The sequence below is a fragment of the Glarea lozoyensis genome (genome assembly GCF_000409485.1).
Source record: "Glarea lozoyensis ATCC 20868 chromosome Unknown GLAREA8, whole genome shotgun sequence".
In the NCBI taxonomy this organism is placed as follows: domain Eukaryota; kingdom Fungi; phylum Ascomycota; class Leotiomycetes; order Helotiales; family Helotiaceae; genus Glarea; species Glarea lozoyensis.
This window is the reverse complement of record NW_007361003.1, coordinates 780355-801663: the sequence shown is the minus strand read 5'-3', so window position 1 is coordinate 801663 and position 21309 is coordinate 780355. Positions and strand designations below refer to the sequence as shown.

Genomic DNA, 21309 nt, shown 5'->3' with positions numbered 1-21309 from the left:
GTGAATAATTAGGCGTACGTCGTGTTGACTGCTGACGCAGAGATCAATTCATTCGTCGTATTGCCATTGGCATTCCGTCAGGTAACAAACATCGGCAAAGCAGACACTAGCATCAATGGCAGCTCACAATCCGATGCAGCCAGGGTTCTTTACCATTTCGTGAGCATGTATACGACGCTGCGTTAAGAAACGGATGGCAGTTGGATTATTGTTTGTTGTCACCGTGGAAAACACCCAAAATACTTCGGCGCCGGGATGAGGTCACAAAAGCGGCAATTGGTAAATGAACGGAGCCTCTTCCTTCGTTTGGCCGAGCCATCCGGTACCGAATATCATAAACGCTCGCGATAAATTACTTGGAACTTGGCAGGAACCTTGCTTTGATTGAATCTTTGCTATACTTTCCCCTACTTCTCTCGAGCATTATCTAGTTGCGTTCATCTTCTCAACCTTTGTGAGCCGGGAAAACGTGTCTTTCAGCTTACGAATAGTGGATAACTAACACATCCTTAGACTCAACGACTTTACCTTACGGAGTACCGCCACGAACCTAAACGCACCCGTTTGTGCCCCTCAATTGGCGTGGTTTCATCGTATCTTTCTTTCGTACAAGCTCGCACACGATACGATTGGGAAGACGATGCAGCTTTCGCGAAGTAGATTGCGTGCAAGATAAGGAGACGAGACAAGTAACGGTGATTTGGAGTAAACCGGCGCCGGCTGTCAAGACATTTGAACTTTGAAGCTCTCTAGAGTTTGTCCCTCTTGCGAAGCTACAGTAGCTCGATACTCCAGAACTAGTCGACAGCTGGTAGCCGGTAGCCACAGTAATGCTGGACCCTGCATTTCGACGCTCAAGTCGTTCGTGTCAACCGTTGTCGTCTCCTTGCTCAGGCAATCTCGTCGGTCCGGACAATCTTGAGATCCAGATAGAGATTATCTTGATATATATCTGTACAGATCAATTAACATGAAGGCAGTACTTGCAGTGGGCATGTAGGTTGACTTAAACGCCTCCACAAATTTCCGAAGGAGATATTTCTGACGAGGCTTGGAAAGAGGCCAATCAGTGCAGACAAAACATCATGAGCCGAAGGGACCCCCCTGAGATGATCTCGGCAATTTAAGCAACCTCGCGAGTGACAGGCACGTGTCTTTTTACCTGCCTATCTTGAACTCGATGCCCAGAAGTACTTTACAGGACTTAAGAGAGCGACTTGAAAGTAAGCTACATCCGTATCTTAATTCTCTAGGTCGTTGCCTATTCGAAGATTAAGGGCCGAAGTGACAAGGCACTTCGAATCTTGATAGGTACTACTGTACATATTAATCGTGACTAGTTGATTTCAGACCCTTGGGAAAAGATCTATCAGATGTATCCACACACGCGCCTTAGGCAAGATTTTCGGTGCTATGTGGCTTAAACCCGAAGGAGTCTGATTTATGAGGCAAAGGCAAGGTAACCAGGGTCAAATCACTTGCTTCTTGCTTCATATTATAGATTTCATCGGGTGATGTACCTTTGTCTTGATATTATGTAAAATGGAAAAAAGTTGCAATGATCTAGCCAAGCAGGGCGAACGGCGTGCGATTAGACTAACTACCACCCCACCACGACCGACATTTAATTGCCAGCCGCATCGCAGCCTTCTGAGCTTCCTCTACAGAGTACACCCAACGACGCTTCTAGACCTAATCACGTTTCTTTTGTACAACACTCAACACGACATTATTTTCTTTCCTCGTATATAAGTCATGGATCAATTACCAGTTGAGCTCCTGCTATCAATTCTGCAGTTGAGCATACGCGATGCCTGGGAAGATAAGAATTCTCTCTTGCCGCTCCGTCTAACCTGCAAGGCATTCGATAATGCTCTTGCGCCATATTTGATGAACAGGATAAAGCTTGACCACACTTCCTTTTTGTGCGACTCGAAATTAAATATAGATGCATTGAAGAGGGCAGGAAGCTTGTGCAATTCGGTATACTTAGACATGTTGGTGGTACACGATGAAGGTATGCCTTTGCGCGTCTTTGCTGGTAGTACCCGCTGTCATACCATGATAGAGACCAGTTCGTTCTGCAGTATCGACTGGTCCCTACGATACTGTAGAACCCACTGGGTAGCGGTTGACACACCATTCATTCTGTAGTTGGTAATGCTAACTCAACATTGTAGACCAAATACAGAGCTTGAAGGAAATATTTAACACATATGCACCGAGACACCAGGAGATGTATCTTCTGATGGACCGGCTAGAGAAATACTGCATACGTGATTCAATTGAAGGCGAAAACCATTTCTCGCGTGTTACACAGGTAATCCCATCGTAGACAATGATCACTTGCGGTGTATGCTGATAACTTTAGGATGTCATTGCAGCGCTACCAAACCTCACTCGGTTCAAGATCGTCCTACCTTACCAAACCGGCGAAACCGTACGACGCCCGGCAATCAAAGTGCTTTCGTCCACCCTTGCTCTACTAGCCAAACGGAACGAAGAGCATCAACGACTCGAGACGCTGGTTCTTGATTATGTCAGTGACATTGTGATCAATAACATCTTTCGTAACCACATAGATGTCCAAAATGCGTGTAGAGTTTTCTCGGAACTCGACACCCTGACAATCACCATAACGAAGCGGGAAGTCAGGTCGTCGAGTTTCGGCAAAAATCTCTGGTTTCTGATTGAGAAAGCTGCCCATTTAAAGAGTCTTTGCCTGGTTGGGTGGGCCGGTGAAAAATGGATTAACAGGTCACATATCTTTACGGTAGAATTGGAAACGTGGGAGAGACGGTGTTTTCCGTATCCACTGGATTCCACCAGGGAGATAAAGACTCTTCGAACTCTTGAGCTCCGAAAACTTCGTATGCATCCGGATGAGCTTTTGAGATTAATCGAAGATTGCTCGTCGACCTTGCAAGAGCTTTATCTTGTTATGGTGGGTCTCAAAATCGACGAGGAAGAGCAAGGAGAAAATGTCCCCCTGTGGGTTGGCTATCCCGAGGACGGAGACTCGACTTCGGCAATACGGATTGCACGCCGCTTACGACAGATGAGAAACCTCAAATTGTCTGTTTTGCGTGCTACCTTTCTATCTTATAGTGATTGTGGTTTGGCTGTTTGGGACACGCCCCCAGAGTCAGCTCATCCTGATCTTGATCGTGTGGATACGACAGGCGGAAACAAAAGTCTTGAACAACGCTTTGTGGAAGCAGTGATGCATCCTGACATAAAGGTCGCTGTCCCTCAACCGGCCGCCGAGCAGCAGGAAACGGCCTCGCCGACTTCCTCTGGGAAGCAAAAAGTAGAGATTCGTCGTACGAAGAAAGAGGAAGACATGATAAACTGCCTCGACACGGTTCTGGCCCCATTGGGTAACCTCTCTGTACAACCATGGGCTGTTGCACAAACCGAGCTAGAAGATTCCATCGCCGGAATGATCGCTGTGTCTAAGCCAGCTCCGCCGCCACTTAGGCTCATCGACTATGACGCAAATGCTTTCCAAGCTGAATATAAAACTCTGCCGGATTACAAAAGCAGTATCGACGGACTTTTCGACGACCACCTCGAGCTTGGACACAGAGAACTGCGGAAAATGATTCGTATCATGGACAGAGGCATGGAAATTATAGACCGGGATTCTGCGAGACCGAATGGGCTCGATGTTGAAAATGAGAGGGTGTTGGCAGATGATGGGGCTAACGCGACGAGTAATGGGGCAGGTCGGGAGGAGGAAGACGGAAATGTTGATCCTGAGGATATTGAGATCGAGTACAGTGAGAATGACTTGGATAGTGACTGGGAGATAGACGAAGAGGACATCTAGTCAGATGATAACCTCTTATGACAGTTGGTAAAGAGTTGGAAATGGGCGTCTGTAAATAACCTTGTAAATAATATATACCCGGCAGTATTAGAACTGGCAATAATCATAATCATAATAGATCAATAGTAGAATCATTTCTTCTTGTCAGAGATTCTACGAACAAAGCACGGAGAGGGTTTCATCCACAAATCATTTGAACTACAAATGCGCATCTCTTATGTTGGAAGAAAACGGAGGGAGATGAAACGGAAAGGAAATGGTCAAAGAACCCCTCCTCGTGGAGGACAAAATAAGTGTTAGCCAGCTGGCCACTAATCTTACCGAATAAGGCGACTTCGAATAGAGCTCAAATGGCTTATTTGCTCAAAATTATTAACCAAATATGTCATACTGTTCCAAGTTGATCCACTAAATCAAGACATTTCATCAGCTTGATCGAAGAAATATCGTGTTTCGAATACCACTTATTTTGTCTACCGCTGGCCCCCTTCATGCGCTGCACGACGAAGGCTTTTCATTCACCACACCATGCTAATTGTATCATTCCTGGGAATCAAAGTCGCCTAGACAAGAACTCTCGGAAATTTGCTCGATAACGAAGGGAACGAACTTCTTGATATTGCGTACCGTGCCAAGGCCTTCAAATGTTCCTTCACTTGAAGGTTCTTGAATGGCCTGGTTTGCTGAAGATAGGAGTGTTTCGAAGCTGTCTAGTGATAAATACGTATTTGATCCTCGCATTTGTGTAGAGATTGCGAGATGTGTGACGCCTGGGAAGATTCATGGTCTATCGATCTTGCCATCTAAAAATGCTCAATGTCAGTATTGGACGAGCAGATATTGCCTTGAATGCGTGCCATTTCCAGAAAGAACAAAGCCAAACTAGGGTCTCGTTTTGAACTGCGAGGGTCGAGATCGGGTTTGCAGCGTGTATTTTGCGGGTTGTAGTTATTCGCGAATGGGAGAGGAGGTGAGGAGGTTTCGATTGTTGCGCGTAGGTGTTTGATAGATCTATGTCCGGACAGTCAAGATGTGATAAGAAACTGATGTTATGTAGACAGTACTTTTGTTGACTTACTGGACATGATGACAGTCGCAGTTGGGTCGCGACTTCGATGTGGATATTACCTATGTTGTGAAAGTGAAGTCCATTCATTCGAAATCTGGGATTCTGCAAAGGCTTCTAGACGCATGAAGCGTAAAGCACTGTATTTTTTTGGTGTTTCACATCCGGGAATGCAAAGAGAGAAAAATGTTTTAGCCATGAATCGCTGCTAGAACCATCAGCTGGAGAATCATGATATATACTTAAGTGAAATATTTGTTGATAGTAGTCTACTACCTAGCTTGCTCTTAGTGTGATGTTGATAGCATTACAGTTCAACGCGAAGAAATCACTTCAAAGTCATAAACTCTCCTAAACTCCAATTTAATAGACAAAATCAATTACTACCATCTCAAATACATAGTTACTACCCTGAATACTCCTTACCATGTACTTGTCCCCATTTTGCTTTCCCCCTCCGCGATGGTACATGAGTATGCGAAGCATACTTGGTCAAAAATATCAACAACTACAACCGAATCCAACCGCGTAATCGTAAATGAATCATCAGGACAATAGAATCCCCTCCTCGTCTGGCACACTGAGGCTTACTCAGTATTCTCTACCAAATTGGCGAGTTTGCCAAGTTTTTGCTTGACGTCGACCATGTATCCCTTGAGGATTCCCATCTCGTCAGAAACGGTGTCCACAAGATCAAGCAATCTCATGACGTCCAACCTAAGAGCCAAATTCTCCTTCACACCATCCTTGGCGATCTTCACAACCATTCCATCAACAACCTTCTTGACTTCTCTAACATCACCCCTCTCATTCATCAGCACCCCATCAGCACCCATTCTCTCCATAACTCTATTAACCTTCTTCACCACCAAGTTCATAGATCGATCATATCTCTTGACATATCCTTCGTAGTCGACTCGCAGATGTTGGATTTCCTCAAAGAGCTCACGTGTCAAGGCTGGGGTGAGCTTGGTTGCGGAAGTGCTGTCGAGGTCGTTTTGGGTGTGTTGAGTCTGAGGTTCAGAGACCTGGAGGTGAACCTGGGATTTTGGCGCCGCCAAGGTCCATCCTGCAATGGAGTTGAAGGTAGTGAGGAGGAGAAGAAGAGTGAAGATGCGAGAAGCCATTGTGTTTGCTGGACCCATGTTCTTGTCCTGTTGATTGTATTTTTGGGGCGGTTTGGCTTTTGGGTGTTGGTGTTGAGGTCGAAGAGTAATTTTTGGGGAAGAGGAAGAAGTTGATGTAGAAGTAGAAGAGAAGACGTGGCCTGAACGACCCTTGAAGGGGATGATGTGAGCTCGTGAATTTGATTCAGCTTGTTGTTGTGTGACGACGTGGATTCAAGATGTTGGTGAGAATTATCATATGCGGTTCTTGGCGTCGGGGGTGGTGGTGAAGATATATTCGCGCGAGGAAGGTGGGTTGATGAATTGAGGGTTTCTTGGTCGGGTGATTTGGTTGATTTTGATAGGTTCAGGTGAGTCTTATGGTCTTCGCTGCGATCTGGTGCTGCCGTCGATGAAGATTTGGTGATGAGACAGATCGACGGGAAAGGTTGGTGATAGTAATTTAGGTAGATAAATTTCGACACCTCGGGGCGTTGTTTTGAAGTTGAGGGTGATGGTGAAGGTGAAGGCGAAGGCGAATTGTAGACTGGATCTATAATATCTGCGTCAGTATTTATAGAGAACTGTATTGGTACGTATGTCTAAGGTAGTTAGATAAATATCAAGACACAAGGAATAATCAGCCACAAGTATGGTACATAATGTCTGCTCATTCCTTCCCATATCTAAAACCTAAATAAACACCCATGTGCGCCTATCCATCCCGTCCCAATCCTGGTATCTTGATGATTAAAAGAGATTATTATAGTTACAATATATGCCATGAAGAGCAACAGAAGAAGAAACAACCTTAAAACAACCTATGAACATCTATATCCTTCCATCTTCCCCTTTCTGTATGCACCCATCTCTCTTTCCCCTTCTTCGCAGACACCACGGGGCCTTTCCTTATGATATCCGCGTGCCAGCTTCCTGTACATCCATCTCTTACGTTTGTCTCCTCTGAGCCATCCAACAAAGCCTCAATACCGATAAGCGAATCATCGGAGCCTTCGAGATCAGGATGTAGCACGTAGTCGATTTGACTCTGAAGTTTGCCCAGGTACCCACCAACAGCATGCCGCTCCAGGAAGTCGCCATTTTCATCCCAAATGATTATGTGAAATTTTGATTTCGACTTGGCGGCTTCGGCGCGATGTTGTGCTAATCTTCGGGCAACTGCAAGACTCATTCCCTTTTCACGAGAGTTGTTTGAAACGTCGGAACTGTTGGAGCGAGTTTCCATGTTCAGGGAGAATGCGGACCGGGTTGGTGATTTGACATAAGTCGAACTTAATGAGTTGTTATACGAGTGACTTGGTCCAAAGGACGATCGCGTTAACAGCGATGGTAATGTCGGCATGCTTTGAGATGACGGAAGTCTGCTGGGGCCCGCGATACCTATGTTCCTATATTTATCACCGGGCAGCTCGATCCGATCCCTCGTTCTACATAACTTCTGAAGACTCCCGTCGAAATCGGTAGGTGCTCGAATCTTCGTCAACTTTGGAAAGCCGTTGGTAGATATAGATTTTGACAATATCTCGCTTGCTCTATCATCGTCCGGACTCGTAAACTCCCAATGGATGGTTTGAAGGGTTTGTGATGCTAGGTAGGGATAGAGGAAACAATCGACCCCTGGTGGGGATTGTGCTTGCGAAAGGGTGAAATCCGTAAGACTCCTTAGGTGAGAGAATAATCGCGCCAAGACCGGAAGCGAGTGGAGGGAAAGAGAAATAAGGGATAGACACTTCAGCCTATCGGTCCTTACTTGGGATGCAAAATTCGACAATCCATCATCTGTTATTCCTGGCAGACTTTCCAATCGCAATGATTTTAGGGATGGGACAGACATCAGAGTTCTGTCGTTGAATACAGCCGCCGGAAATGAGGATAGGTGCAGATTTTCCAGCGAAGGTAGCGAAGCGAAGATGTCAAGAAACAATGCTGAATTCATCGTGCCTTCTGGGTTACAGTGCAGGACCAAAGTTTTCAGACCATTCCAATTGCTATGTAGGTTGAGGAAATCGGTGCACTGGTCTGGTGGAAGGAAGTTCGGTACGAGTATTGGAGTAAGATATTCAGCGTCCTCGGATATATTTAACTTGTATTGTGGCTTGGATGAGTTTGATGAAATAATCCACACACGCTCTTGAAGGTGTTTTCTGGTCGATAAAGCGTGTACAAATTTCGAGAACTCATGTTTATATGCCGGGTACATTCCCGGAAGTCGTTCCAAGTTCGGGCAGGCCATGATAACCGAAGCAACAAGATCCATATATTCTTCCTGGTCTTTTTGACTCTTTGCAGATATGGGAATTGCAGGAACTTTGAGTGACTTGACATATTCAGCAAGATCGGGTCTACTCTGTAGTGTTCTCCGAAGTAACTTTAATCGGGATCCATACTTCATCTTGAATCTTTTCTTGATATGGGAATGTGAGTCCTCGCCGATGAGCTGAATGTCTTCATACAGTGCTACGCTGGCGGCGTTCGACCACTTTCTACAACTGGCCCCAATTGATATTAAGTCCCTCATGCAGCATGTTGAGCAGCTAAGACTGGACTGCTCAAGATGTGACTTTCGCAATTCGACCAGGATGTTGAGCAGAACTTCCTCTGGCAACTTCTTGAATGCTTCTCCGGGAACTCGTCGTTGATATGACTTGCCAAACGACTGGCTCGTATAGCTTGATTGACGTCCCCCAAGGCGTTGAGGTATCAATAGAGGTCTTTGAGTCGGTCTCCCATATCCATACATGGTAAAAGGTGCTGCCATGGGATCGGTGTAGTTTGGGCGGACGACCTTTGGCATACGAGCGTTTACTTCGATGCTAGATACAGATAATGTCGAAGACAGGCTTGTTCGGCTCGATCCGTAGTTTGATGGGTTATTGGAGCTTAGAGGGCTTCTTGATCCTGACCCAAAACTCGATCGACTGCCGATGCTGCTGGAATATCCATGGCGAACTTGTAGCTGATGCTCCATCTCGATTGAAACACCAAACGGAAGAAAAGGCGGGGAAGAGGAGTGGAGGTTGCTGCATCGGCTGGGGGAATATATGGGATCCGAAGATGCTCTTCCTTTGTGTTTATGGAGGGATGCTCGCGCAGTCCTCGTTCTGATATCCTGTTCGCTATACCTCCGTGAAGCACCAGCAGGGCTCGTTCCTGATGATGTTGCTGCCCTTGCCTTCACCCTTTGTTGCTCCTCGCTCTCAGCACCTAAATCTTGTTGTAATCTGTCGATTAACCAATTGGTCTCGAGTGGCGAAGGTAATGAAAATGTCTGTGAAGTTGGAGAGGGAGGATGGGGAAGATATCTGTAGAAACGTGGCCCAGGCCCGTTGCGTCAGTAACAAGCCATGGCGATGATAACTGAGCAAATAAGCAGGAAGATCTCCCGCGATGCCCTATTTGGAGAATTCTGGTAGCCATTTCGAGAACTTATCCCGGACGGACCAGGATAGATGAAAGAAATAATGGAGACTGGAAGGAGCTTGATTGCGCGATGGAGCGCCCAAAGAGGGAGTGGGAATTACAAAAGGGGGCGGCTACGAGGAAGTTGGAGCACTTTCGGTGCTACCAGGGGGTGTTGGCGTGACAGGTGGGGTTTCGTACAGCGCTCTAACCCTGATGCGGATCGAAAACAGGCGCTATTTGCCATTATTCCAAGCAGCGCCAGGCACAAAGCTCCCTGGAACGGAGAAAACGCACAAGTAAGGCGCGAAGACAACTGCTCAAAACGCAGCAAAGGAGATGAATAAAAAGAAAACAAGTGTTCGCAGATGCGGAAAGTTACATCCAGCAAGTTTTGCGCGTAAAGACGATGGATGTATCGAAAGTTGAGTGGCAGTCGACGAAGAAATAGTGCTGCGCGTACCTGAATAGTGCGGGACTGCCATGTGTAAATGCACTACTGCTAGTCTCCGCCATCATGCCAACAAAACCATCTCGACAACTCCCGCCATCATCACCACCATCGACTGTCCGGTTCGTATTGGCGTCGAAATCAGCACGATGGTTTCGATCGATATTGTATGGGCGGATTTGCCATGCGTCGAGAGGTGACAGCAGAGTCCGGTCTTGTGGAAGGACCGCACAAGTCGAAGGAGGACTGGAGACGGGTCGCGCCGATGGTCCTTCCGCTACCACGCTTTTCGACATGGAAAGACACAGTATCGTGATCTTTAGACTAGGAATGGGTACTGCCGGAGCTGCTAATGAAGATTTTCGATTGGTATCGACTGTCTGGGTAGGACTGTAGGACAGCGGATGGGAATATCAAAAGCACAATCGCTGGCACAACCACACTCAATATCGTCAACTAGTTGAACCCATAACAAGGCTCCTTGGATACGGCAAAAGGCTCGGAAAGATTGCAAAGCTAACCCACGGATTCTCGCTTCATTATATCTGAATCGAGCTCGCAAGGCTGTCGGGCAGAGCACGTTTCTTGAGAGCGGCTGAACTACAAATCCCAAGCGTCCCGTCAGGTTTCACAGACCGTCGAGGAATTATCATTGACACCACGAGTCCAACCGCATAACTCGGGGATTTTAATCCCACGCCCTCCTTGGCCTGGCCATGTCTATCATCTCAGCCTTCGCAATGAACCTCTGGAACGTCGCGAGCTACAGATTTCACCTGGCTATTGTCCCTCTACCATCTTCTCATCATGGATCTAGGAGGTAAGATTCGTATCAAGTATAACATTATTGGCCATCTGTGTCGGACGCCGAAAGCTCCGGTATTGATGTTATTCGAAACGATACGACAGATACGTTTCACTAACGCCTCGTTGTCTCTTCCAATTCACATATGGTCTTTAGACCCCACCTGGAGGCCACGTCAACTGACTGCGTATATCCTCTCAGGAAAGAGCCAGGATTTGGTTATCGATATACCAAAGTAGACTTTTGCATTGACATGAAGTGCAAGGCATTACCAGGATAACGCCACGAGGTCCAACTTATTGTACAAATTTCAAGCGAGGGCGATCAGATCGACCTAATTCGTGGAACGCTAGTATGAGAAGCTACTATTGTGGCAGTGTTCTAAACACGTCGGGGGTTGTACCCGCGAATTTCCAAGCATTTTGTAAGTGAAAGACTTTTAAGTTCCGTTTAGTGGTACAACATTTTCGTACTGGTTTGAGCTGCTGTCAGAAGCTTTTCATGAAAGACTTACGGCATGTATCTCTCTATCTTATCTGCTTTGAATTTTTGGTTGGTTATTTGGTCGATGATTACACACGATTAGCTTTCCCAGAGGTCGTTCAATCTCACATTATCTTGTCTTCAAATGCTTTCATATGTTTCAAGCTCTATTTACAATATACATCTCAGAAACAGTGATACATCCATTCTCTACCACCTATCTGATAGCGAAATCCCACACCCACCTCAGCTCCACATCTCTTTTAGATTCTCAACAGCAAACCTATACGCCTCATCTCTCTTCGCATTCCCCTTCTTCCAACTCGCTTTCTTATCCCACGCATGACCCACCCCTTCCACAACAAGTACCTCCACACTCTTCCCCAACCCCTTCAACCTCTCCCCAAACCGGGTACTCTCCGCCAACAACTGGTCACCACCACAATTAACCATCGCCACATTTTCCGGAATCCCCTTGCGCAATATCTCATCATCAGCTAGCCCAGGACTCAGTAACGGATCCAGCTTATCAGGATTCCCTTGTAGATAAGATGAGTCGAAGAATCTATACAACATAGGCGGGATAACGGGTATTAAGTTCTTATTCGACGCGTCCTTCTCCGCACGAGAGAGCGTGAAATCGCAACCACCGTAAAACACAACTAATCCTCTCAACATCCCACCAGATCCACCTTTTCCACCCATCCCCTCTAACACCTGAGCCAGTTTTATACTCACCCCATAAGCCAACGCACCACCAGCACTGAACCCCGAAATCACAGTCTTCTCCACATCAATCCCCAGCTCATCAGCGTGTTCCCATAGATACAACACCGCAGACACGCCATCCTCGATGGCTGTCGGAAAGGGATGGGAGGGCGCGAGACGGTAGTTCACTGATACAACGAGTGTATTTGTGGATGAGGTGATGGCGGTGAAGAAGCGTGCATCGTCGCGAGCATGACCGATAGCGTAGCCGCCGCCATGAAAATTTACTAGAAGAGGCCTTCTTTCCTTGACGCCAACTTCTGGCGAGGAGGGTGGACTTTTGTGAGACGCTGAGGTATAAAAGAAAAGGTCGATTGACCCCAGGGTTTTGGAGTGAGTTGACGGGATGGTGCGGATAAAAGAATGGGGTTTGGGTAAGGGGTGGGAGTATGATAGGTCGAGGGTTGTGAAGATACGTTGGAGGGTTCGGAAGAAGAGGGCTTGGATGTGGAGGCGGAGGAGGTGGAGAGTTGGCATTTTGATTCTGGCGGTGTGAAAGGAGAGAAAAAGGTGTATAATTCAACTGGTAAACATTGAAAAATTATTGTAGGTGGTCAAATTCAGAATAAAATTGCGGTAAGAAGCTACATATTCTTCCTCGGATACTTTGTCTGACTTGCGGCTTGATATCACGCCGCGCGGTGGGATTGATCGTAAATCTATTTCAAAGCATTACAAACCCATATAAACCAAGCCCCTCGGTATCATTAAACCATTCTGAAAGAGTTTAAGCCTTATGAGATGTCATTCATCATACATATTCATCCCTTCAGGTTGAGTCGGGGGTAGTTTTCTTCTCGCTTAATTCCGGGCGACTGGACAGATATCTAGGAGAGATGTCAAGTTGATTTTCATCCTGTACAAGACCTACATGGGATAGACTGATACTTCCAAGGCTCTGGTGCTTTTACCCGAAGGTAATGTTCCTACTTCGAAGTGGCTGCAGACTGAGCGTTACAAGGAACACAACTCTACTGGGTGTCGTGAGAGGTCTTTTGGGGTGCCAGTCAAACCAAACGTAATACAGTTTCCTCTTCTTCATTCTTTTCAAAACCCTCTGTATATCTAGTAAGTGCTGGAAGAGAAGAACGTGAGCGTAGATGTGTTACCCTTTGATCTCGCTGGTCACGAAACAGAAGTGCAAAAGACGTCCGGGCAGGTGAACATGACTTGAGCCTCACAATCAGCCCAACGGCAATTTGCCGTAGCTTGAAGCACACTAATACATCCTCGTTCATCTCTACCTCGAAGTTCACTTATGTACACTTCTATAATAAAGTCAAACACTCCGATTAATTTCACTTCAACAACATGTCTAACATGCAAACACTAGTAAAGTGTCCTAACTCCGAGGCCTTACTCTGACCTTTCCCATCCTTTGCAATGACAAAGTAAGCAACCACTAACGCCGCGCTAATATGACAATGCAACCCAAAATTATTTCAGATATTGATCAGTGTAATTATTCGTCCAACTCTCCTTCCTCGCTCTCTTCTCCTCTGTTATCTTCCTTTACCGGTGGTTTTAATGGCAACTCTGCTTTTAAACCATTCATTGGACCATCATTTGAGTCCTGAGAAATGTCTTTTCTTGACGAGGCCGCCGGAGGTGATGCGTCTACCTTGGCATCTTCTAGTGACACTGGTTCCGATTCACCCGATTCGGTTTTGACCCTTTTCGAAGACGAATCACTGGTGTCTGAAACCTCCTTGCGCTTGACGCCTAATTATCACTGTTAGTAAAGCATTATATGACCTGAGATATTCTGAAAACTCACCACCAGGAGCGTGAGTGGCCGGGTCATTGGCCGCTTCTTTTAAAGCCTTATCTGATGTACCATTGCTGTTTTCGACAGCCTTAACAATCGATTCGTCTTTCTGCATCGAGTTTCTGTCTTTCCTATCCTCGGGTTTAGGAATGCCGTTTGAGCTTATTGATTTCTCCATTTTCCCATTGTTTTGAGAATTGTGCGAACTCTCCCCCGTCCCATTAGTAGGTCCGTTACTCATCTGACTATTATTTCTGGCCATCTGCGAATGCAGGGGACTCGGTGATGCAATATCCGCGCTTCTTCTACTCCTGTTAAGATCTTCCGCACTATATATTGGTGATCTCTCGTATGGATTATCTTGTCGCATGAGAGGGTTCTCTTTCCAAAAGTTGCTCAGGATTTTAACCCCTTTAACTATTTTATCTGCTGAACCACCTAAGCGTATCCACCATGGCCGTCCTTCTTCATCATCAGGGAGGGTGTCATTGATGAATTGAGCCGCAAAGTAGATGGCGGCGATTGCGATGTCCTTTGATGGTAGAGACAAGCAAATAGTAGAGTGCGTTCCGTCGTTCAAAAAGGCCCACGCCACGTTTCTGAGTTTCGAATGTTCCTGAACCCCTAGCTCACGTAGAAAGCCAAATAGCGCATGATATGGCGATTCCAGCACGAGGTCAAATGTGAGGTATTCTAGCAGGACTTCTTCGTGGTGCATAATATTATCTCTCCATCTCCAATATTCGGTCGACTGTTCGTCTATTATGAGGTTGGAGTTTTTTTGTGCTACTTTGGTGCACGCGATGACAATTTCTTTTGTTTTCCGGCAAGTTTCTTCAGTCTTGCTCGCAAGAAATAGAGCGGTAGCTGCAATTGTCTATATGCGTTCTGGTTATTAGCAACCAGTATACTCGAGTGGGAGAAGGAAACAAATATGAGCTCGCAATTCGCCAGCCGACTTTTCGAATAAAGTAGATATTGGAGGGGTTGTCACATACGTAATGGTGGTAACCTCTCTTACTGTCCATGCTTGCGCGCATGTAAAATCGATGGAGGAATGTACTGGCGACCCCAATGGTAATTTGTGGAATCTTCAGGAGTATCGCAGCTTGGAGTATGAAGTTGGTTCCTTTGGCTCTCTGCTGTCTTTCTAACTTGGGATCCACGCCATGCAATATCGAAGGCGTACTCCTCAACTCTTCATCGGTAAACAACCATTGATTCGAATCGTTTGATGACATCTTGAAGTTGAGAATATCCACGCCGCGAAGTTGCGGCTTCTGCGGCGGAGAGTTTCGCGACAATCGAGGTGGTGATGGGACCGCTGGTGGGATCTTCGCTATGGATGTGGAGGTGGTATGGGATCGTCGAGCATTTGAAGGCGCATCTGATGGAAAGACGTGCGTTGGCCGGTAATGCTCAACAGTTGTCATGAGTAGGCTGGCGGAGGATTAAAGATATGGAGGCAGGTTATGGAAATGTTCAATAAAAGCGTTCCTATTGTTGCCGTCAACCGCGACGGTCTGGGGCTCCAATTCTGACTAAGCGGATCGGATTAACTATGTGCCTTCTTTACTTCTCGTCGAGGGAAAGCATGGGCATGCTCTTTTACAACTTGATACAACTTGATACATTATATTATCTCCAGGTTACTTGCGAATAACACCTTTGCTACTTTTCATTCCTGTATAGAATGGCACATGCAGTCTCTAGAGCGCGCTTCCGACGTCCCATGGGTTATCTCCAGGCTCCAGAGTGTGCACGATCGCAAATGTTCGACAGCTTGGTATCTGAAGACTGGCTTTGCTGAGGATACATTCAAATATTTGTAAATAAGGTTGACTTGGTAAGGTCTTTAAAATCATGGATGCCTAAGAAGCGTCTAAATTACGAGACAATGCTGTAGTGGCCTGTAATAGGCAAACAATGGCGCTTTATCGCATCATCTTCACATTTTCCATTGGTGTTATAGTACAGGGTTGGAATCAAACTGGTTCGAACGGCGCGAATCTTTCTTTCCCAACCCTTTTTGGTGTTGGAACTACAGCTACTAAGGATACGTTATTTGTTAGTATCGTTAACTCTGCACCTTATATTGGATCTGCTTTCGTTAGGTGTTGGGTATTTGACCCTATCAATTACACTCTGCTAACCAAGGCTGGCACGTTGCTGGTTTAGTGCTCCACGGCTGTCGTACAAGCCATCAAATATCTATAGGAGTTGCTAGAAGCGAATGTCAATAAAACTGAAAGTAGCTGATATGAGTATTTAGGTCATGTCTTGGTTCATTTAGACATTTCGGCGACCCTTTTCTATTGCGTACTTTTTATTTCCACCTGATGTTGATTTAATTCATCATATATTTCTATGTCCCCCGCCGTTTTCAACCTAGATCTTAGTGGCGAAGTATATGGACTGGTTGATTCACTGAAAACATTCAAGGTCCAGTATTGTTGTTGCTACGCTTCTCCTGAAGTATTCACCTACCACTTCTGAAATTAACATAATCCAAAGGAAGCTATCTCGTGATGTACGCTAGGTAGAATACATTATTTTTGGCTCACCCTTCAACCGATATAAGCCATAAACACCATAGATCTTACTTCGTCCCAGTTCTTGTGACTGCAGACCTTGTGATTCAGCAACCTCGCAAGATTCTCTCGGTCGACTGTTACCTCCTAAGCTACAATGCATGAGGAATTCGCTCTAGTGGGAGACAGGTGTGCATTCTGTCGTGAACGGTTTCCTGTAGATTCGCGGTCTCCTGAAGACTATATGCTAGACTTTGACGGCTGGGCAACAAATGTACGCGTTGGTATGTTCTATTATTGTTTTGTTGTTTCATGTTGCTGATGGTCTCCTATAGTAATTCGCACAAGCAATGATAATAATCATAATGAAAAATTCGCAATCTCCGACATTTTCCACATTTCAGCCCTTTACGCGTATGTATGTCCGGACACCAAGCTCGCGAGGCTGAGGTTTTGGCGTCGACGCCGTCGAGGAATTAAATTGATTCGCAAACCTGGATCTGGCATGAATGGGGACACTGGACCACTTGCTTTTGGCTTCCATAATTGGTGCTGTGAAGTTCTGGCTTGGAAAATGAAAGGTGTTAGTGCGAATTTTATCTACAAATTAGCACGAGCACTCACCCCAGACACGTCGTTATGGCAAGAGACTCCTGAAACAAGTCACTGCCTTGACTGGAATAAGAAAGTTGATATTGTGGCTTCTCATGAGGTCCAGCCGCTTGGTCTGTCCAATCTACCTATAGAGCTCCGAGTGAAGGTCTGGCGGCATGTCGGGTTGATGTCGCCTTACAGCGCTTTTATTACTGTCATTAGCGAAACTTGTCGGCTCGCTCACCGTCTGCGTGGCCCATCGAATACTCTCGTGCATTGGAAACAAGGATCACGCTTGTCTGCCCAAGTGATATCAGTTTTTGGTACAGAATATATTCAAAGCCTGACAGTCGATCAAGGTTGTGGATATACTCCCTATGAGCCTTCAGGAACAACGTATTTGAGGTATATTCAGAGTTGTGGAGGTATCTGCGCCATTCAACTGGTTTGCAATTCCCGGAACAGTGGCTGGATTGGTAAAATCCCCACTGGAAATTGCATTTGGTATGGCCATGTCGTAGGAGAGGGCAGCACTTTGAAATTTGAGAGCAATGTAAGTTGGGTACCAAGCTAGATGCCTCATACTAATGACTTTAGGACCTCCATAGCATAAATATCTCACTGGCAGATGCAAATGACAGCGATACTGTGCTGTGGGATCAACAGGACCCCTCATTGTCCCTCGTTGACAAGAGACCTCTGTCTTTCATTTTTGATCAAGAAACTGGGCATCCTTTAAGAATCGACCAAGGGAAGTTTTTCAGATATCTGTCATTCTATAACAAAAATCAATATGCGAGAGCCATCACAGTCTACATCAGTGCTTATAAGAAGATAGTTGGGGCGGAAGCTCACTTCGCAACCACTTCCCGGGTGAGTGGGAAACGAAGTGGGTGTGCACTACATTTTCCTTTCTACCCTGGTGAAAAGATAGCCTTCATCTGGATCCGTCTTCTCAGTAGTAGTATCCATATATATCATCGCGAATACTTCGACATGTTGTCAGCTATAATGGTCAGTCTTTATTTCAACATTTATCAATAAAAGCACTAACAATACAATACAGATTCAAACAACGATGGGAAGATTGCATACCTTTGGACCGCACATCTCACCAGACGGAACCTTCAAATACCTTCCCGGGCTGTCAAAATGGAACCTTCTGCATCACACTGGATCTATCACAGGAGTGTATTACCGAAATGTGTCAGCGGGGGACAAAATTCTGTGCCTTGGAGTTACCAGTTCAGACGAGTATCCAAGCGCAACACCTCTTGGACTTCAAAAAGATCATTTTCCAATAAGTTCTTGGCGCCATCTTGTGCCTGGGCGTTTAGAAAACAAGGACATGTTCATATCGATCGCTACACTACGGGGAGTACAAGAAGTGAAGACATGCCACATTGAGAATCGTTCCATTGGCTTGTGGCTACAATATGACGATGACCGCGCGAATGTCTTCGGGCAGGGGCGAACAACACCAGATACTAGACATACCTGCGTCTACGACAACACATACCCGCCCATTACCCAGGTTCATTTTGAGGTTTTCAAGAGCAAGTCTTCTAAATACCAGGTTGTCACCAATGTGTTCTTCTCCTTAGACGCAGTGGAGGAGATACCAGACTCTGAAATGACATACAAGGCTTTTGGGATTGATGATGTAAGATATGACACTAATTTACGGATCGGTCATTTGCTCACAGGTCTGATTTAGGAAATTCTGTGGTTTTTCGACAACGACTTTGATCAAGTCACATGCTTGACTGGAGATATGAAGTACATTCCAATCGCCAGATAGTAGAACGCAATTATAGAGATCCCACGCATTCAGAAGCTGTGTTTACAGGTAAACGATACTATTGTCAGGACGCGAAGAGAACGACGAGTGTAACATTCGGCGCGTCACTTTACTTGGGGAAGTCACCCGCAATGAGCAGTAGTATGGAATATTAAATCCAGTTTCAACTTGGAAAATGAAATCAGACCTTCCCCTATTTCTCTCATTCATTCATGATTAAGAAGATCTGGTTGAATCCCCTTCATACTCTCAAACAGACGCTCAAGCAGTTCCCTCTCCGCTTCATCTCCAAGATCTCTATACTGACTCAAGTCATCATCTTCAAAACTTCGCTTCCCATATGATCCATCCTTCCCCTCTCTACCCCAAGAAGGTACCAACCCCTTCACACAATCATACCTCCAAATCCTAACACCCACACCAACCATCGTAACCGCAAACACCTCACCGACCTCCCCAACACACAACGCACAAACCTCCCTCGCCCTACTTTCCAACTCCCTCAGCCCTGAGTCCCCAGCATCACATCTAGCAAAACACAGCGCCCTCGGCTTAAAACCGCCGTCTCCGAAATGACTAAGCACAATATCAGCGGACTGCTGCTGAAAATTCACGACATAGTTCTCTGCGGCGGTGAAGAGCTGCGTGTAGAGAAGGACTTTGAGAAGTGCTCGGTTTTCGTAGTCTGTGGATGGGGCTACGAGATAGGCATCTTGGTAGTGCTTCTTGGAGGGGAGTCCTGATGAGGCCGTGGGGTTGGAAAGTGGACATTTTCGGTTTCGGGTCTGCTGGAGAAACAGGTATTGGTCTTGAAAAGAACACTGTGAGTTAATATGAGAGGAAAAGTGACCTCGATTGAGGTTTATAATCTATCGGTCGCAAGGCTAGGCAAACATCGTTGGACGTCTACTCGGTCAAGGTGTGTCGCTATCATTTACCCCATGCTTGAGGATGCCGAGATCAACTTTGCAATATTATTTCGGTATATCTGCCCAGTGATTCAAAAAAACACCATCATTTGTTACCTAGTATACGTAGGGAAGAATAACGATTTGCATTTATTCTGCGAGATACTCCCTCAGTCACGTGTCAATGAATATTGCGAGCCGTGGAAGTCATTCAATACTTCTTGCTGGAACGCAATGGTATATTTCAATTCTAGATCGTTATTTGTGTGTTCTATTGGACTAGAGATTGTCGAGAATACTGTACTTATCGTCGATAGTCCAGGGGACTCCGAAGTAACACATTTGGTAAAGCCAGACGCATGTTGAAATAAAATAATAAAATCGTGGAACAAGATTCCTTAGAATCAGTTCATCTATTTTGAAACGCCATATGCACACCTGTGATATCTATCCGTCCTTTTATAAACACGCCTTAAATGCAAAAAACCGAAATCGAGTACCTCATGCCTCTTCTGGCCACACATTATATCCAAAGGTATCTTTCATGTTAACAAATCTTGTGTTGCGACCCTCAGCAACCTTGTTGACAGCCGCGAAATCCTCGTCGCTCAAGTTGATCAGACCGGCGTTGCTCTTGATTCGGCTAGGGTTCGATGATTTTGGTAGAACAGCATATCCTCTCTTCAACCCCCAAGCAATCAGCACCTGTGCGAGAGAAACACCATTCTTCTCGGCGACAGCTAGAAGATCCTTGTTGGTAGATACCTTCTCACCAGTTCCAGGGACTTGATCTTGTGATCCGAGAGGAGAGTATGCAACCGGGACGATGTCTTGTGATTGACAGTATTTGATAAGATCATATTGTGGGAGGAAAGGGTGGATCTCGATTTGGTTGACGGTTGGCTTGACTTTGGCGTACTGCAATAGTGCTTCAAGGCCCTTCTGGGTCCAGTTTGAGACACCAATGGACTTTGCAAGACCTTGGTTGTAGATAGATTCCATCGCTCTCCATGTTGGCTCCGGGTTCTCGGTGAGGGATTTCTTGATCACATACTAATGCGCCGTGTCAGGAATGTGGGGCTAAATTTCGAACATAAGATGTGCTTACCTTTCCATCTGAGCCAATCTTCACGCTATGATCCTCATTCTTTTCCGTAGCGATTGGCCAATGTACCAGAAACGCGTCCACGTATGGGGTTTGCAGCTTCGCTAGGGAATCCTTCACGCTCCATTCCACATCTTCCGGCTCGTGCAGATGATTCCATACTTTGGTAGTGATAAAGATATCCTCTCTTTTCACGTTCGGGTTGTTCGATAGAAACTCTCTCATGCCCGATCCGACCTCGCCCTCGTTCTGGTAAAACCAAGCACAATCCAGATGTCTGTAGCCTGCTTCCAGTGCGGCAATTACTGCTTTGTGTGTCTCTCCCTTACTGCCCTCATTCGCAAATGTGCCGAATCCCAAGGATGGCATTGAAACGCCATTGTTTAATTTGAGAATCGGGCCAGTAACAGCTGGAGATGCCATGTTGGTGATGTTTGCAAAAGGTAGCGGTGGTCGGGATCAATTGAAGTTGGTCTACAAAGATGTGTAGCACTGTGGAAGGGGACGAGGGATAAATTGGACAGAAAATGCGGTTGTTTGGTCAAATGGCTATTTCGGAATCCGAGCGTGTCAGTCAGGTATATCAATCGTTCCGGTTCCCAGCAAGACCGCAGATTTTTCATTCCCTTTTCGCGGGCCGTTATGAGACCATAATTCATTTCTTCTCAACA

General features: G+C 45.9%; 8 protein-coding genes across 8 annotated transcripts; 2 read left to right on the top strand and 6 right to left on the bottom strand.

Annotated features, from left to right (window-relative positions):
- Positions 1–1995: 1995 nt before the first annotated feature.
- GLAREA_11655 (uncharacterized protein) lies at positions 1996–3832 on the top strand (the record flags this gene model as incomplete). The annotated part of the gene is made up of 3 exons (XM_008089798.1): positions 1996–2017; positions 2181–2320; positions 2372–3832. The coding sequence occupies 3 exons, from the start codon at positions 1996–1998 to the stop codon at positions 3830–3832; spliced, it is 1623 nt and encodes a 540-aa protein (XP_008087989.1).
- A 1653-nt stretch (positions 3833–5485) lies between these two features.
- On the bottom strand, positions 5486–6025 carry GLAREA_11654 (uncharacterized protein; the record flags this gene model as incomplete). The annotated part of the gene is made up of 1 exon (XM_008089797.1): positions 5486–6025. The coding sequence occupies one exon, from the start codon at positions 6023–6025 to the stop codon at positions 5486–5488; it is 540 nt and encodes a 179-aa protein (XP_008087988.1).
- A 790-nt stretch (positions 6026–6815) lies between these two features.
- Positions 6816–10171, bottom strand: GLAREA_11653 (RNI-like protein; the record flags this gene model as incomplete). The annotated part of the gene is made up of 2 exons (XM_008089796.1): positions 6816–9327; positions 9888–10171. The coding sequence occupies 2 exons, from the start codon at positions 10169–10171 to the stop codon at positions 6816–6818; spliced, it is 2796 nt and encodes a 931-aa protein (XP_008087987.1).
- Positions 10172–11409: 1238 nt separating this feature from the next.
- On the bottom strand, positions 11410–12408 carry GLAREA_11652 (alpha/beta-Hydrolase; the record flags this gene model as incomplete). The annotated part of the gene is made up of 1 exon (XM_008089795.1): positions 11410–12408. One exon carries the CDS (start codon positions 12406–12408, stop codon positions 11410–11412), a length of 999 nt encoding a protein of 332 aa, XP_008087986.1.
- Positions 12409–13393: 985 nt separating this feature from the next.
- On the bottom strand, positions 13394–15132 carry GLAREA_11651 (Cyclin-like protein; the record flags this gene model as incomplete). The annotated part of the gene is made up of 3 exons (XM_008089794.1): positions 13394–13653; positions 13709–14576; positions 14698–15132. The coding sequence occupies 3 exons, from the start codon at positions 15130–15132 to the stop codon at positions 13394–13396; spliced, it is 1563 nt and encodes a 520-aa protein (XP_008087985.1).
- Positions 15133–16387: 1255 nt separating this feature from the next.
- On the top strand, positions 16388–18625 carry GLAREA_11650 (uncharacterized protein; the record flags this gene model as incomplete). Its single annotated transcript, XM_008089793.1, has 5 exons — positions 16388–16514; positions 16566–17377; positions 17422–17838; positions 17891–18487; positions 18542–18625. 5 exons carry the CDS (start codon positions 16388–16390, stop codon positions 18623–18625), a joined length of 2037 nt encoding a protein of 678 aa, XP_008087984.1.
- A 206-nt stretch (positions 18626–18831) lies between these two features.
- Positions 18832–19683, bottom strand: GLAREA_11649 (uncharacterized protein; the record flags this gene model as incomplete). Its single annotated transcript, XM_008089792.1, has 2 exons — positions 18832–19446; positions 19660–19683. 2 exons carry the CDS (start codon positions 19681–19683, stop codon positions 18832–18834), a joined length of 639 nt encoding a protein of 212 aa, XP_008087983.1.
- A 351-nt stretch (positions 19684–20034) lies between these two features.
- Positions 20035–21061, bottom strand: GLAREA_11648 (NAD(P)-linked oxidoreductase; the record flags this gene model as incomplete). The annotated part of the gene is made up of 2 exons (XM_008089791.1): positions 20035–20586; positions 20642–21061. 2 exons carry the CDS (start codon positions 21059–21061, stop codon positions 20035–20037), a joined length of 972 nt encoding a protein of 323 aa, XP_008087982.1.
- Between the last annotated feature and the right edge of the window lie 248 nt (positions 21062–21309).